At 38.9% G+C, this 13,578-nt stretch overlaps 1 protein-coding gene across 2 annotated transcripts in view; it reads left to right on the top strand.

Moving 5' to 3' along the window:
* Positions 1–13,094, top strand: part of SIPA1L1 (signal-induced proliferation-associated 1 like 1) — a 73,102-nt gene extending 60,008 nt beyond the window's left edge. Inside the window, exons 14-20 of one of the 2 annotated variants that reach the window (XM_009999721.1) lie at positions 2,290–2,529; positions 3,590–3,755; positions 6,599–6,842; positions 8,985–9,131; positions 11,264–11,378; positions 11,856–11,937; positions 12,704–13,094. In XM_009999721.1, coding sequence (XP_009998023.1) covers positions 2,290–2,529; positions 3,590–3,755; positions 6,599–6,842; positions 8,985–9,131; positions 11,264–11,378; positions 11,856–11,937; positions 12,704–12,847 — 1,138 coding nt within the window. In that variant the 3' untranslated portion in view covers positions 12,848–13,094. The remainder of the gene's footprint in view (positions 1–2,289; positions 2,530–3,589; positions 3,756–6,598; positions 6,843–8,984; positions 9,132–11,263; positions 11,379–11,855; positions 11,938–12,703) is intronic. The other variant, XM_009999722.1, reaches the window with a different exon arrangement.
* The last annotated feature ends 484 nt before the right edge of the window (positions 13,095–13,578 follow it).

Here is a 13,578-nt window from a genome sequence, read left to right on the forward strand (position 1 = left end):
TGCCAGAGGGCTCCCGCTCCAATTTAGTTTTTCTAGAGTTCATCCAAAGCCTTTTGCTCTACAAATGTGCTCTCAGTTAACAAATGTCTCTTCTTCAATAGGATACTTCTGTCAGTATCCTGTCGACCTGCTTGTGTTTACCTGTAGGGTGAAAAGCTTCAGTCATATCCACAGTTCTGTATGTCATTCCTGAAGCAGAATATCCTCCCAAAATACCACATTGTTAAAACCACAGCTCAAAATACACAATACACTTTAAAGAAAAGTGTATTTAAAACTGCATGCTAATTTTCTTGCTTATTTGCCTGGCTGATCTTAGAATCTATTATATGATACATAATATAATGTACTTATGTAGCACATTGAACATCATTTTTTACCCCTTTTGTCTAGTAATATTAAGGATCAACAGTACTGGCCTATCTAATTTTTGTTACTAGTTTTTCTCAAGAAATGTTTTCTCACAACTAGCCATTTCTTGAGAACTACTTCATGGATTAAAGAATTCTGAAATGTGATCAGAACTTCCCTTTCTTGCGCAGGAGCAAAAGACTTCTCTCCACTTCCTAAGTGTATTTAGAAGGGGGTAAAAAATAAATAAGAAAAAATAATCCCATACATTTTCTTCAAAGATCCTTCCCCAAGTCTTGGCAGTTTAATTTTGCGGTGGTGATGCCTCACAGATTGGCTGGTTTACTCAGTATGTGTAGGAGTTTATTTTTAGTATTGAAAAAGAGGATGGGGGGGAATGAAGAGAAATTTACTGCCTCTTCCCCTAGTTCTTATTTTTCTCTGCTTTCTTGCTATAAATTGTTTACTTATGTCTGTTACAAATACAAAGGTTGTGAAGTGCAGGGCCAAATACACAAGTTTGGTGGATGGGAAAAATCTCTTCCTGTCTTTGCCCAACCTGCCGTATTTTGCGTAGGTCTTTTGAATGTAAAGGTGGAGGGAATTAGGAAATAATTTTATAATATAAAATCTTTATTATTGTCATTTGACTTGCATACACATGGGGAGATGCATCTTGCCCCTGATGTGAGGGACTTCACAGCTATCTCTGTGTACAATAGATGGAAGCATGGGCTGCAGCAGCTCATGCTGTTTGAGGTGGGAAGACTCAAAGCCACTCAGACTCCACATTAAACCCACAGCACTTAAGTGTTTGGGCTCATGGTGCTTAACTTGAGCCTTATGAAAATGAAACTAAGGTGATTTTTTTAGACTCCAGCTGTTGTTAATGGAGAGAGAAGAGAAACTCCAAAGCATTAATTTTTCATTGTGTGTCTGAAACACCTAATATAAGATTAAGAGAGTCACCTCCTAAGGATATTTCTCCATTGACTACAGCAGGAGCCAGACAAATGATAGATTAGATTAGATTACTGACTATTAGAGTGGTGAAGAATTTTCTGTTAAGCTAAGAAATAAAAGATTATTCAGGGACTTTATTCAGCCTTCCAGCTAATTTTTATTTCTCAGTCAGACACTTTTTTGCCACTAGCCCATCTGCTTCAAACACTGTGTTGGATACAGGGATGAAAATATGGCAAAGTTCTGTAGAGAGATGACAAAAAACTATCATGCTATTTCAGTACGAAGGCTGTACACAACATTTCTCTCCAACTGTACTTGGAAATACCTGACTTTTTAAGGTTGTTGTAGTAAATACTGTCTTAAGACCTACTGCTCCTGATACTATGCAAGTTGCATCAGATTTGAATATCAGCAGTACTGAAGAGTAGCTCCCATCTAAAGCCCCTCTCCTTTTAATGATAAGATGCAGTTGGTCACCCCATCTCTTTTTTCTGTCTAGACAAGTTGTGATAGGTGTTGGAGACCTGCTCAGACTTCTCAGTTTAAAAGTCTTTTTTGTACAAATGGTAACTGCTTTTCAGGCAACATCCAGAAAGCCTCCTTTTGAAAGGTGTATGGATTTCTTCTGCTGTTTGTTGTGGGCTCTTAAAGAGATGTCTCCTGTTGCTTATGTTCCTTCAAAATATGTTTGCTTCCACAGCCAGCAAGAAATTGGACTTGGGTTCTTTCTTGCTGATTCAGCTACAATCTCTTGTGTTACTTTGATGCTGCGTAATGACTGTGATTTCCCAATTGTGAAGGGGAATAAGGGAATAAGCAAACTGGTTTTGATACTCCACCCACTATTGATGAGTGATAACTTGTGTCCAGAGTTCTGCTTTAAAAATAATTAAACAAGGTGCTCATATATACATTTTAGGCAAATTTTGTCTTTATTATGTTTGGGTTTTGTTTGGTTTTTTTTTTTTGTAGTACCATGAGCTCACGACACTCTGCCAGCCCGGTTGTTTTCACCAGTGCCAGAAGCTCTCCTAAAGAAGAGCTTCATTCTGCTACTTCTCCCCAGCTTGCACCTTCTTTCTCCTCCTCCTCTTCCTCCTCATCTGGTCCTAGGACGTTCTACCCTCGCCAGGGTGCTACTAGCAAGTATCTGATTGGATGGAAAAAGCCAGAAGGAACAATAAACTCAGTGGGATTTATGGATTCAAGAAAGTAAGACTCTCTTCTGGTTCTCTTGTTTGGTTATTTGCTTTAGTTGTTAAAACATTGTGGTCTGTGACAAATATCTGTATAGAGCAGCCCAAGGCTATTTAATAGAATGCTTAGTTTTCTGTAGAACTTAATCTCTAATCTAGAGTTCTGCAGTTAAGCTTAAATATTTTATAATTACCCATTCTCATTCCGTGTTGACTTATAAGGGAGTTTTTATAATTTCTAGAGATCTGTATGGATTTCAGACCTATTAATGCTTATCTTTTGTTGGGACTTCTTAAAGGTGACTCAAAATGGAATTTGAGCAAATATCAAAAATCCTCTTAACATAGAGCCTGAGTTTTCCTTAAGCCTCTCCCCCATGTTGTAGCATGTGTGCTGTGCATTAGCTCTCTGGCACTCCATGTTGCCTGATGATTCCTGCCAGTATCCAGTCTAACTGGCTTAGTGCAGGCCAAGATCTCTCGGTGTTACAACATGCCACTGTGCCTTTTGAAAGAGACATTGAGAAACAACTACTAGTGAAAATACTGTTCTTTAAATCTAGTATGACTTGAAAAACAAGTGGTTCAGAAAGCCCATTTCAAAGTAATTTATTCAACCCTTCTTGACTTTGATCGGGTGAAGCCCAGTATCCCTAGATGATAACAATAACTGGCTGTCAAAAGGAGATGGTGAAACTTTGTGAGAGCTCCATTATGAAGAGCTACTTAAAAGATTAAAGAAACTTAGTGATTTGCTGGTTTGGGGCTCATTGAAGATGTATGCTTTTTATGTTTTTACAGAATACACAATATTTTAATAGATAGCCCTTATTGGGAAAATGTGTTATGGTAACATTTAAGCATATTGCTAGTTGATGTTTTTAAACAAGTTTATTGCTTTGACAGGTATTCATTAAGACAAGGCTCTGCTGTATTAGAGGAACTCCTTCCCTCCTCCATGCCCCCTACTTAGGTTTTTATTTGGAAAATCTTGAGGGTGCTATGATTCCTGTTTCTTTCATGCCTCCTGCCCCAGAGCTTTGAGACCTGAATGTGTCTGTTCCATTTCATTTAAGACGTCACCAGAGTGATGGTAATGAAATGGCCCACCCTCGGCTGCGTGCTTCAGCAAGAGATCTACGAGCATCACCAAAACGAGCATCCAAGTCCACTGTTGAAGAAGAGCTGAAGAAATTGATAGATCTTGATAGCCCAACACCTGAATCCCAGAAGAACTTTAAGGTACATTAAAGAGAGTCTGGCTGGTTGTCTCTTGACACAGCTGAGAGAAATCTGGGAATACCTGAAGAGTAATGCATAAGTCCTCTTTGATCCAAGTCATAGTTCTCTTGTTACAAAATAAGTGTAAAGTTAAACTTTATAAGAATTTGATGATTGAATTCATTGCTACCTTGGTGTAGCAGCTAATATACCAGATGTTTTAACAATTTGGAAAAGGATGAAGGCCATGGAGTTCTTTCTTCTGTGTTGAAAATACTGGGTGCTTTTAAAGCAGTTGAAGCTGAAGTGTTCATTCATACAGTGCTTACTTGCTTGGACTTTACATTAGACTCAAGAGTTTCTCAGATAGGATTTTTTTCTATTCTCGCCCATAATAGGAAAATAAAATGCAAGGCATTCCCTGAATTCTCATCATGGATAGAAACCATTTGCCAGAGACTTATCTATGAGAGAAATATATTAGGGGAACAGTTTCATTATTACTGACACTGCAGTCCTATGACAGCATTGTGTGCAAATGTAAAGAGACTAGAAGGCCAAATTGCAAAGAGCATTTTGGGACTTCTGGCTCATGGAAAAGTCTGAGGTGTTGTCTTACACATTTGATGTGTTCTTCTCTGATTGCATCACTGGACAGGGACTTGTTGACACTATTGAAACTCCTTGCAAAAAGCACACTTTTATGCTTCTCTAATACTGTTACTGCACAAGGACTAAGAATGCTCCCTAAACTTTAGCAATTTTAATTATAAATTTATTAATAATTAAAATAGATTTATATTTGTTTTCAAAATCCATCATTTTGAATATAACATCTTGGATCTCTACAGTCTTCATAAACAGTCAGTGCCTAACAACTCAGGCTTATCTCCTAGAGCCCAAATGGTTTCCTTAGCAACTATGCAGAAGAGAGCTGCAGCTTCTTTCTTTGCTTATAAAAACCCAAAGTGGGTTGTTGAAACTTCTAAGTGCTAGATTCCACACACAGCTTATTTCAGATGTTGCCTTTGAGGCTGGAGCAAAAAAAAACTTGCCAATGGCAAGATACTGATTTCTTAGGTCTGTGGTAGTTCTGAGGGGAACAGGACATGGGCAGTGTGAGCATCTCCTGTTGGTTGTTTTCAGCAAGGGGATTGCTCTCATTCCAAGAACTTCCATTGTGTTTAAAGACCATAAAAAGAAGTTGATTGTTTTTCTGCTTTAGGGTTAGTGAATAACTTCTTACCTCGATCTTTATTTCCTGGTAACTGCAACAACTATATTAACTCAGGTTACACTTTTGGTACGTTCCAGCAAGTTAATGACACTCTCTCACACCAATAAATTAAATATTTTCAATTTTAAAAGTAACTGCTACTTCTGCCCACTGCACAATTTATATTTCATCTTACTAAAAAAGTTACTTTTATGATACAAATATTTTTGTACTGTTTCCTTTGCCACTTTGGGACAAGTACTGGGAGATTTCACTAGGTCATAACATGAACCTGCTGATTGAGCTTTTAGATTTCAGAATAAAAAAACAGTTTTGTCATCACTGTAACATAGCGACAACTGTGTACCAGGAGCTGTCCTTTCTGTAGTGTTAACTGTATATGCAAGGTTCATACTGTGAGGGGCATGTCCTGAGAGGCAGCACAGGAGAGAGAATTTGATGTAGTAGAAAGTTGGCATGGGATGTGGTTTCTCTGTCCTTCTTTGTCTTTCGATAATAGCATGTTTTTTGGAAGTAATTTTAATTTTCTGATCCTGAATCATAAAACCAAAATGTGCAGCAGTCTTGTATTCTTCACATGTGTAACATTTTGGCAAAAAAAGTAAAAATCTGGCAGGTTGTCTTCCACTGTACAGTACCAATACAAAAGTCCCTCTTCCACACTTTTCTCCCACCTTGCAGTGTGGCATTTTGATCACAGGAGTAGAGTACTGTCTCTTTAAACACTTGATGCCTCTTTCTGAGAAGAGAGAACTATTTTTACGTGAAAATGAGCAACTCTTTATAATGTTTAATCGCTCTTTCCAGAAATCGTATTATCATCTTTATTTAAAGTTGCTTACAGAACAAGTGAGGGTGGTGAGGTCTTCCTTCCTGTTTGTCATTTTTCCATGAAAGCCTTTGGACCAAATTTACACCAAACCGCAGATAAATGTCTTAGAGGTACTTACGTTGCTACAGGTTTCATGAAAATCAGTGTCTCTGCTGAATGGTTACAAGTTCTCTGATACCAGTTTGCTGGTACTGGTGAGTCTGTAAGTCAAGGCTAACTTACAGCATTGCTTTCTCTGTGGAGCGTGGAGGAAGCTGGGATGATGATGAGACATAAGGTCTCTTACTCATGGAACTATTTACTTCATTTCGATTCAAATCCTTCTGAAGAATCAAAGCAGTGGTGGGTGTTCCAATTGTTGAGTAATGTGAGACTTTAATCAGTTGGCGTTTGCTGGTGCTCTGCCTGTAGGAAGGCAGCCTCCCCAGGGCTCAGGGAGAACTCTGGTTTATGCAGCATTCAGTCTGTATCTATAAACATTATCTCCGCTACACGTCAGCTCTAGAAACCATGAGGCTGCCTGAGTCTTCCACTTCAGGAAAAGTCTGGAAGGTATTTAAAAGGTAGAATGTGCCACAGGCTGAATAAAATGTATAAGTGTTTTCTAGTTATTATCTCCTTCCAAGCAGATCACTTTAGTTCTTTTTTCTTTTCCACTCTGAAAAGAAATACTGTTACCACTTGCTTTCTCATTTTAAAAAAAGTTTTACAAAACTATTTCAACATAGACTTCAAAAGTTTCTTTATTGATTTTTTTTTTCTCATTTCTTTTTATTTGTTTTTATGAATGTATAGTCACACACTCTGTCCTGTCAGTCTCCCTTTCCCAGCACTCCTACCACAAGGCGTGCCTTGCAAAGGACTTTGTCAGATGAGAGTATTTACAGTGGTCAAAGGGACCACTTCTTCACCTCGCGGGCCTCGCTCTTGGACCAAGCCATGCCAAATGATGTTCTGTTCACCAGCACGTACCCATCTCTCCCAAAGTCGCTGCCGTTACGGAGACCGTCATATACTTTGGGAATGAAATCGCTGCATGGTAAGTGTAGTTCCCATTTTCCTACTTTCAGAGGAATCCTTTTTGAATCATGGTAAGGGAACATGTTTGCTACAGCAATTAGTGCTTCCATCTTGATTTTGCTACAACGAGGAGAGTCAAGTCATGTACCTGAAAACATAAAATGGGACAGGGATTTTTTTTTTTCACTTCAGTGGATATAAGACTGCATGACTGGTCATGCAGTTACCTTGTGGAGGGAGCACCTTGCCTCAATGGCTGTAAGTTTCCACCATTTCTTCCAGGAGTCATCTGGACCAGTTGGACCAATGGGCAAATAATATATGCCTGGTTATTCATCAGTGACAACTTCAGGTGTCAGTTCCTTTAGTGTGAGATTACGGGAACAAAATACTTTTAGGAAAAATATATGAAAGTGAATAAACACTAGTGAATACTTGGGTGTACAACTACTCCAGATACAGCTTTTATTACATGAACTGCTTTTAAATTCACTCCCTTACTCTATTCATTTTACAGGATTTGAGTTACTTTAGTCACACATCAACAGCTAACAAGAAGTTACTTAGCAAAGTGCTGTCAAGAAGACACTCTGCTTTTCCCCATTAGTTCACTGAAAAGCCTCAGAAGGCTTATCTGATAGGTTGCGTTGCTGCATGTGAATCTCTCAGTTGGTGAGAAGGGGAATTTTCACAGGTTCCCGCTGTATCTCATAAGTAAATGTGTACTAAATGTGTTCTCCAGAAATAGAACTAGGTCTCGCAGTGTAGGACTCTGAAGAAGTACGTATCTGCTCTGATTTATTCATGTTTTAGTATGTTTCAAGAGCAAAACACAAGGCTGCCAGTAGATCCAACTCACTATAGTGGTCCCGAAGCACAGTCTGTGTTTAGATACACAGGATACATTTGACAGTGAAGGCTGCTGTAGAAATCTATTTTAAATTATTTTCATCTGTCTGTGATCACCAGGCATCAGTTCTCAGTGTTTAACCTGACATTTTCATGAGCTGTTGTTTCTGTATAACATTTCTTGCATAAGAGTTAGGGAACTGAGCTCTCTTCTCTCTTCTCTTCTGCTTTTTATATGCACTAAAATAACTTTGCAGACTCGCTACACTTGTAACTGGCTGGTGGATTTGGCTTCTGAGGGCTTGGGGTCAGATAATACTGATGCTGTCTGAGTACAAGTGGGAACCAGCACTTGGTCTCTTTTCATTTTGATGCATATATTTTCTAAATAGAAAATAACAAAACCTTCTTTCACTGTCAAGTTCTTTTCCATACCAAACTCTCTGCTGCTCGACATTTGCCAACAAAACAAGATGTTCCATTTTCTATGAAGTATAGGGCCTGCATGATCAATCTTTCTCTTTCTCTCTCTCTCCCCAAATAGAGCTGGAGATATTTAATACCACAAGTATTTCTTGGCTTCCAGTTATTAAAAATTACTCATCTGTCTTAACAATCCAGCTCACACCTTTAAAACGGCATTTTTCAAATGGTTCGTTTTTTCTTCTAATTCTGTGTGAATCAAGATTTTAGATCAAAGAAGTTAATGCAGTGTAGCTTTTCTGGTCATTGTTTCCCAGGCAGCAATATTATTTAGCTAAAGTTACTAGAAAATTATTTTAGTTATTGAAGTTATATAGTTATTAGACTATCAAACAAAAAAAGAGGGGGGCAGGAAAAAAAGGCAACTCAACTAGTGGCATTTGTCTTTCAATGAGCTTGTATCCGGATTCTTCACCACACCCTTCTACTCTGCAGCTTCCTCCCATGTGCCCATTCTGTCTTCTCACCCCTATACCTCTGGTGCTTCTCATACCACCTAGAAAGTTTTCAAAACTTTCTTAGTACCCTGACATAGGGTATGAGGAAGCAAGTTGAGTATCTTAAGCTTGTTGCAGTGCTGGGGGTAGGCAGAGGTTGCTTTTGAAATTATAAGCTGCATAGATTCAGACATATGAGTGTCCTGGTGAAAAGCACTGTCTCAGAAAAGCGGCTTATAACAGGCTGTATCAAGTCAACTACAGTTGATCAAACATCCTACTGAATTCTGGTTCAAAAAGCATAAAAAATAAAAATAGAAGTGCATTAGTATTAAGAGTGGAATATTGGGGGTTTTTCTAGGGAGTTTATAATTTGTTCTGCATTCTTCTAGGAGAGTTTTCTGCCTCAGACAGTTCCCTCACAGATATCCAGGAGCAAAGACGGCAGCCCATGCCAGACCCTGGTCTTATGCCATTGCCTGATTCTGCCTCTGATCTGGATTGGTCAAACCTGGTAGATGCTGCCAAAGCCTTTGAAGGTAACTTTTCAGAATATAATACTTAGAAAGCTGGTCTTTCTGCATGCTTTGTTAAGGAGTGGTGGTGGTCTTTTTTAACCTTGGTTCTTGCTTTTGTTGTTGTTACTGTTTCTACTTAGTCTGAAGCTTCAGTTCATTTAATATAGCAACTCAAACCGTAACAGCCTAAAACTTTGTATGTGATACACAGATATCCTTTCTTCATACTGGAATCCCTTTGTGCTATGGTTTGGCTAAATCTCTGAAACTGGCTACTTTTCATTTCATGTAGAGCAGCTGCAGACATCACAGCTAGGGTGGAAAAGACATCTGTCATGGAAGTGCAAAAGTGAAGTCAAATGGCAGGGGAAAAGCCTATGAGCACACTAATGATTGCTTGCTTACTGCACTAGCAAGAAGTTTCTGTAGTGCAGCTGAAGTCTGCTGCCAAGGTAATTTGGGAAACATGCCTTGTTGGTATTACACTTTTTCCATTGCCATTCTTCCCTTTGCATACTCTGAATACATAAACTTGCACATAAGTGTCATTTCATCCTGTGGCACTTTCCATCTCCTCAACACTTAGTAAACCACAGAAACCTGTACACTGCCTAGATGTATTTGAATTTAAAATTAAATACACTTCAGCCCAAAGGGAGTTTACCTTGCAGTTACTATAATCCAATGGCAAAGTCTTCTAGTTGCATTAAACAGAAGTGCCTTTTCCTAATCTCTGCATAAATGCTGTCTCACCTTCATGAAAGTGTTTTCACTGATCCTGAACCTTCTAGACATTATTTTGCATGGTTGGAGAAGGCTGTCAAGTAACTTGCTTTCTTGGCTGTTCTCTGGTAGTAGGCATATACATAATTAAGACAGTTCATGTCTAAGCTGGTGTGGAGAAGGTAACAAACTGACAGCTCAGATGAAGAAAAGATGGGGTAATGTATTGGCTGACACCTTTATCACATGGCTATAAAAATATATTCAGATTTTACTTGGAGAGGCAAAAGCTGTCTGATGTCAACATAATCCAAATAATCCAGTCTCTAGTCTCTGCCAGGTGCCAGTAGGGTTTGACAAGTACCACGTAGCTTAAATTCTGGTTTGTGATCCAGGTCACATCTCTTCTACTTTGGTTGGTGTCTCCAGCACAAGTCTCCAAAGTTACAAATAGTGGTATCTGCAACCAGCTGAAACAAAAGCTGCCTAGATCCCTGAGCTACATCAACCTTCAGTATTTTCATTAAAAGACAAAAGGAAGAGAAAAATTCCATCAAATACCAAGGCGTTAATTTTAGCCTTCTTGAAAGCATAGAATAAAAATTTTCCAAACGTAGGATGACAATGCTGTTCTGTTTACAGAGAGACCAGCAGCTGCTGAGGGAGAGAAATGTTAATTTATTAAACTAACATGTTTATATTAGTGTTTGGGCTAGAGGTAGGGACAGTTGGTAGTTTACAGTCACACCACATGTGATAGTTATTTAGAGGTGTGTTAAAACATCTGAGCAGTTACAGGACAAAAAAAATACAGACACAAGGCAGGAAAGAGGTTTCACGTTTCAATCTGAGGAAGTTTTCTAAGGCATAAGGAAAAAAATTCGGGTTTTGAAAAATTACAGTGGTAATTTTATTTTCCACATGTAAATTGTGCACAGTGAGCTTTTACTTCAAGATAAAGGAATCCTTTATGGAGTGAAGGAAGCTAAATATAGTCATTGAGTTACTGGCTAGCGTTATGCAGGAAGTTCTGCACAGCTACTGTTGTTTCAGCTTGGCTTGTTGCCTGTCTTGGAACTGGCCTTGGGATGACTCTGAGAGAGTTACTGTGGTACTTCTGCTTTGCACTCTCTAACATCTCCTTCCTGGAGAGCTCTTTAGCCTGAGGGTGATTCATGATCTGTGTGAACCTGCAGTATCGTGCCAGAGATAGTACTTGCTTGTTGAATCCAACAGTGGAGAACCTGGTGCAAACACTTGAAATGCCAGTTTGCTTCTGTCAAGTGAATATTGGTCTGTCATATCATCACTTTATCTTGCTTGAGACAAACTTCTTAGATTGCTTTGAGATCCTGCAGCATAGCTGTTGCACTGTGCATGAGCAGATAGTCATTACTGCTGCCATGGCTGTTTTGTGTTTGCCTTCTCAGTTCAGCGAGCTTCATTCTTTGCTGCTGCTGATGAAAATCACAGACCTGTGAGTGCTGCCTCCAGTAGTGATCAGGCTGAGGACCAGCTCAGTGCACAGTTAAAGCCTTATACTGGGTAAGTAAGTACACCAGATCTGCAGGCTTCCTCAGCTACAAACCAAAGAAAAGAGCATAAGAATATCTTTATTTGAAAGCCATCTCCAGGCTTCACAGAACTCTTCTCAAGTTCTTACGAAGATGGTGGTGGGAAGTGAAAATGGAGGAATCACAGATACAGCTGAACCTTTTTACAGGTTCTGAGATGTTAATGAACATATCCAAAGCAATGGTAACTCCATGCACATATATTGAGTAGAATTAGATATCAAGTGATGGGATGGCCCAAGTTAATTACAAGTTAAATGTGTTCTGTGGATTAATGTGCTGCATGTTTCTCATGTACTCTTTGTTAGGGTCTTTGTATTAATTTTGTGAATTCGTAGTATACCTGAGAGTATACATAAAGCCACTTGGGATAGATGAGGCTGTTAGCTACCCTGTGTGAATACAGTAAATCGTATCAATACCTATTCCTGTTTCTTGCTTTCAACAGTAAAGAATCTCCTCCAACTCTTGCTTCTAAAGTGGACCAACTGGAAGGTTTGCTGAAGATGTTACAAGAGGATTTAAGGAAGGTAAACAATTAATTACAGAAAATATATAAGACGTATCTTTAGTGCCAATAGGTGATGCTTATAACTGTATAAACCTGCTTTGCCATGCCTGAGTCTTTGACAGTCTCCTCCTTGGATGAGAAGAAGACATTTCTTTACTTCTTTTCTCATATAGTACTTCTATGCAAGGCTAGAGTGGAGTGTCTGAATTTGTTGGCATTTGATTCCTCTGCTTAAATGAGAGGGTGATTCTGAGTGCCTCCACTCCTTTTTCAGGTGACACTGCAAAAAGCTTGATGTTAGTCCAGGTAAAGATATCCTGCTAATTTTGAAAAGTAAGAGTATTACCTAAACATAAAATGTCTACCATGGAAACTTCTTATATTGTGTTACTGCCTGCTTGGTCCAAGAAGGATCTGCTGTGGTGGAAAGAAAAGTCTCTTAGCTGGACAAGTATTTGCAGGAATACTTCCTATCCATTATTAAGTTAACCAAATCAGCAGTTGTACAGACTGGCACATACAGAACAGGGCATGCCCAATTTTATTTCACCACCTGGGGAGCCAGCTTCTGTATTAGATTTTAATATATAGAAATTATATATTATATAGAAATCCTGCTCATTCATGCAAAAAGTGCGGAGTTAAATGTCACAAATGTCCCTTAGATACAAACCCATGCGTCACTGCACATAAAATCCTTATTAAGAATGACTCATGCTCTCTATATAGGTAGGAAGCATGGCCTAAAATTACCACTAAGATCTGTATTTTTCCTCATGCCTAAGGAAAAAGAGGACAAGGCCAGTCTTCAGGCTGAAGTGCAACATTTGCGGGAAGACAACTTGAGGTTACAGGAGGAATCCCAGAATGCAACTGAGAAACTGAAGAAATTCACTGAATGGGTTTTCAACACAATTGATATGAACTGAGAACAGTGTACAGGGAAGGAAACTATCTGTTATGAATATTATTACTGGGACTTAAGCTTTAATGCCACCTTAATCATGACGTGTGAAAGTATAGTCAGAGCACCTCCCTGTCCTTCATCCTCCAATAACCCTTTTTTGCATCTCTGCGTGCACTCAGAACAATTGCAGATCAACAATCAGTGTCTGCCTTTTGTAGAAAAAAAAGTAAATAATTTTAAAAGGTAAAATAAAAGTTTAACTGCTAAAATGTGAATGTCTATTTTTTGCACATTGTCTCTTTATCTGTATGTACAAAATGATTTGGAGGTGGGATCAGGCTTGCTGTTCCATCTGCCTCTATTTCCATTAACTCCTTTCTCTCCGTTTCAGATAATCTGCTTTTCCTTGCAGCTTTGGCAAATATTACAACATCTAGAAATTTAGAAAAAAATGTTTATTTTACTGCTTTTCTTACATTGTTTTCTGAAGTATGCCACAGACAAGGGGATGTAATGCAATGTTTTAGGTGTCTCCTTGGCAATTTGCGCTTGATGGCTAGTGCTACCTTCCCATACATTACAGAGAACGCGTGTCCATAGCGTATGGTGCAGTACAACCAGCGTTTGGAGAGAGACTAGAGACCAGAGCCATGGGTGAGGCATATTATCACACATCTATCACACATTAGCATTTCTGGTAGCCTTTGTTTCCTGTGGAAGCAATGGCTGCAAATTACTTTATAAACAGCAAAA

This window comes from Chaetura pelagica, unplaced genomic scaffold (genome assembly GCF_000747805.2).
Source record: "Chaetura pelagica isolate M959 unplaced genomic scaffold, ChaPel_1.0 scaffold416, whole genome shotgun sequence".
Taxonomy (NCBI): Eukaryota; Metazoa; Chordata; class Aves; order Apodiformes; family Apodidae; genus Chaetura; species Chaetura pelagica.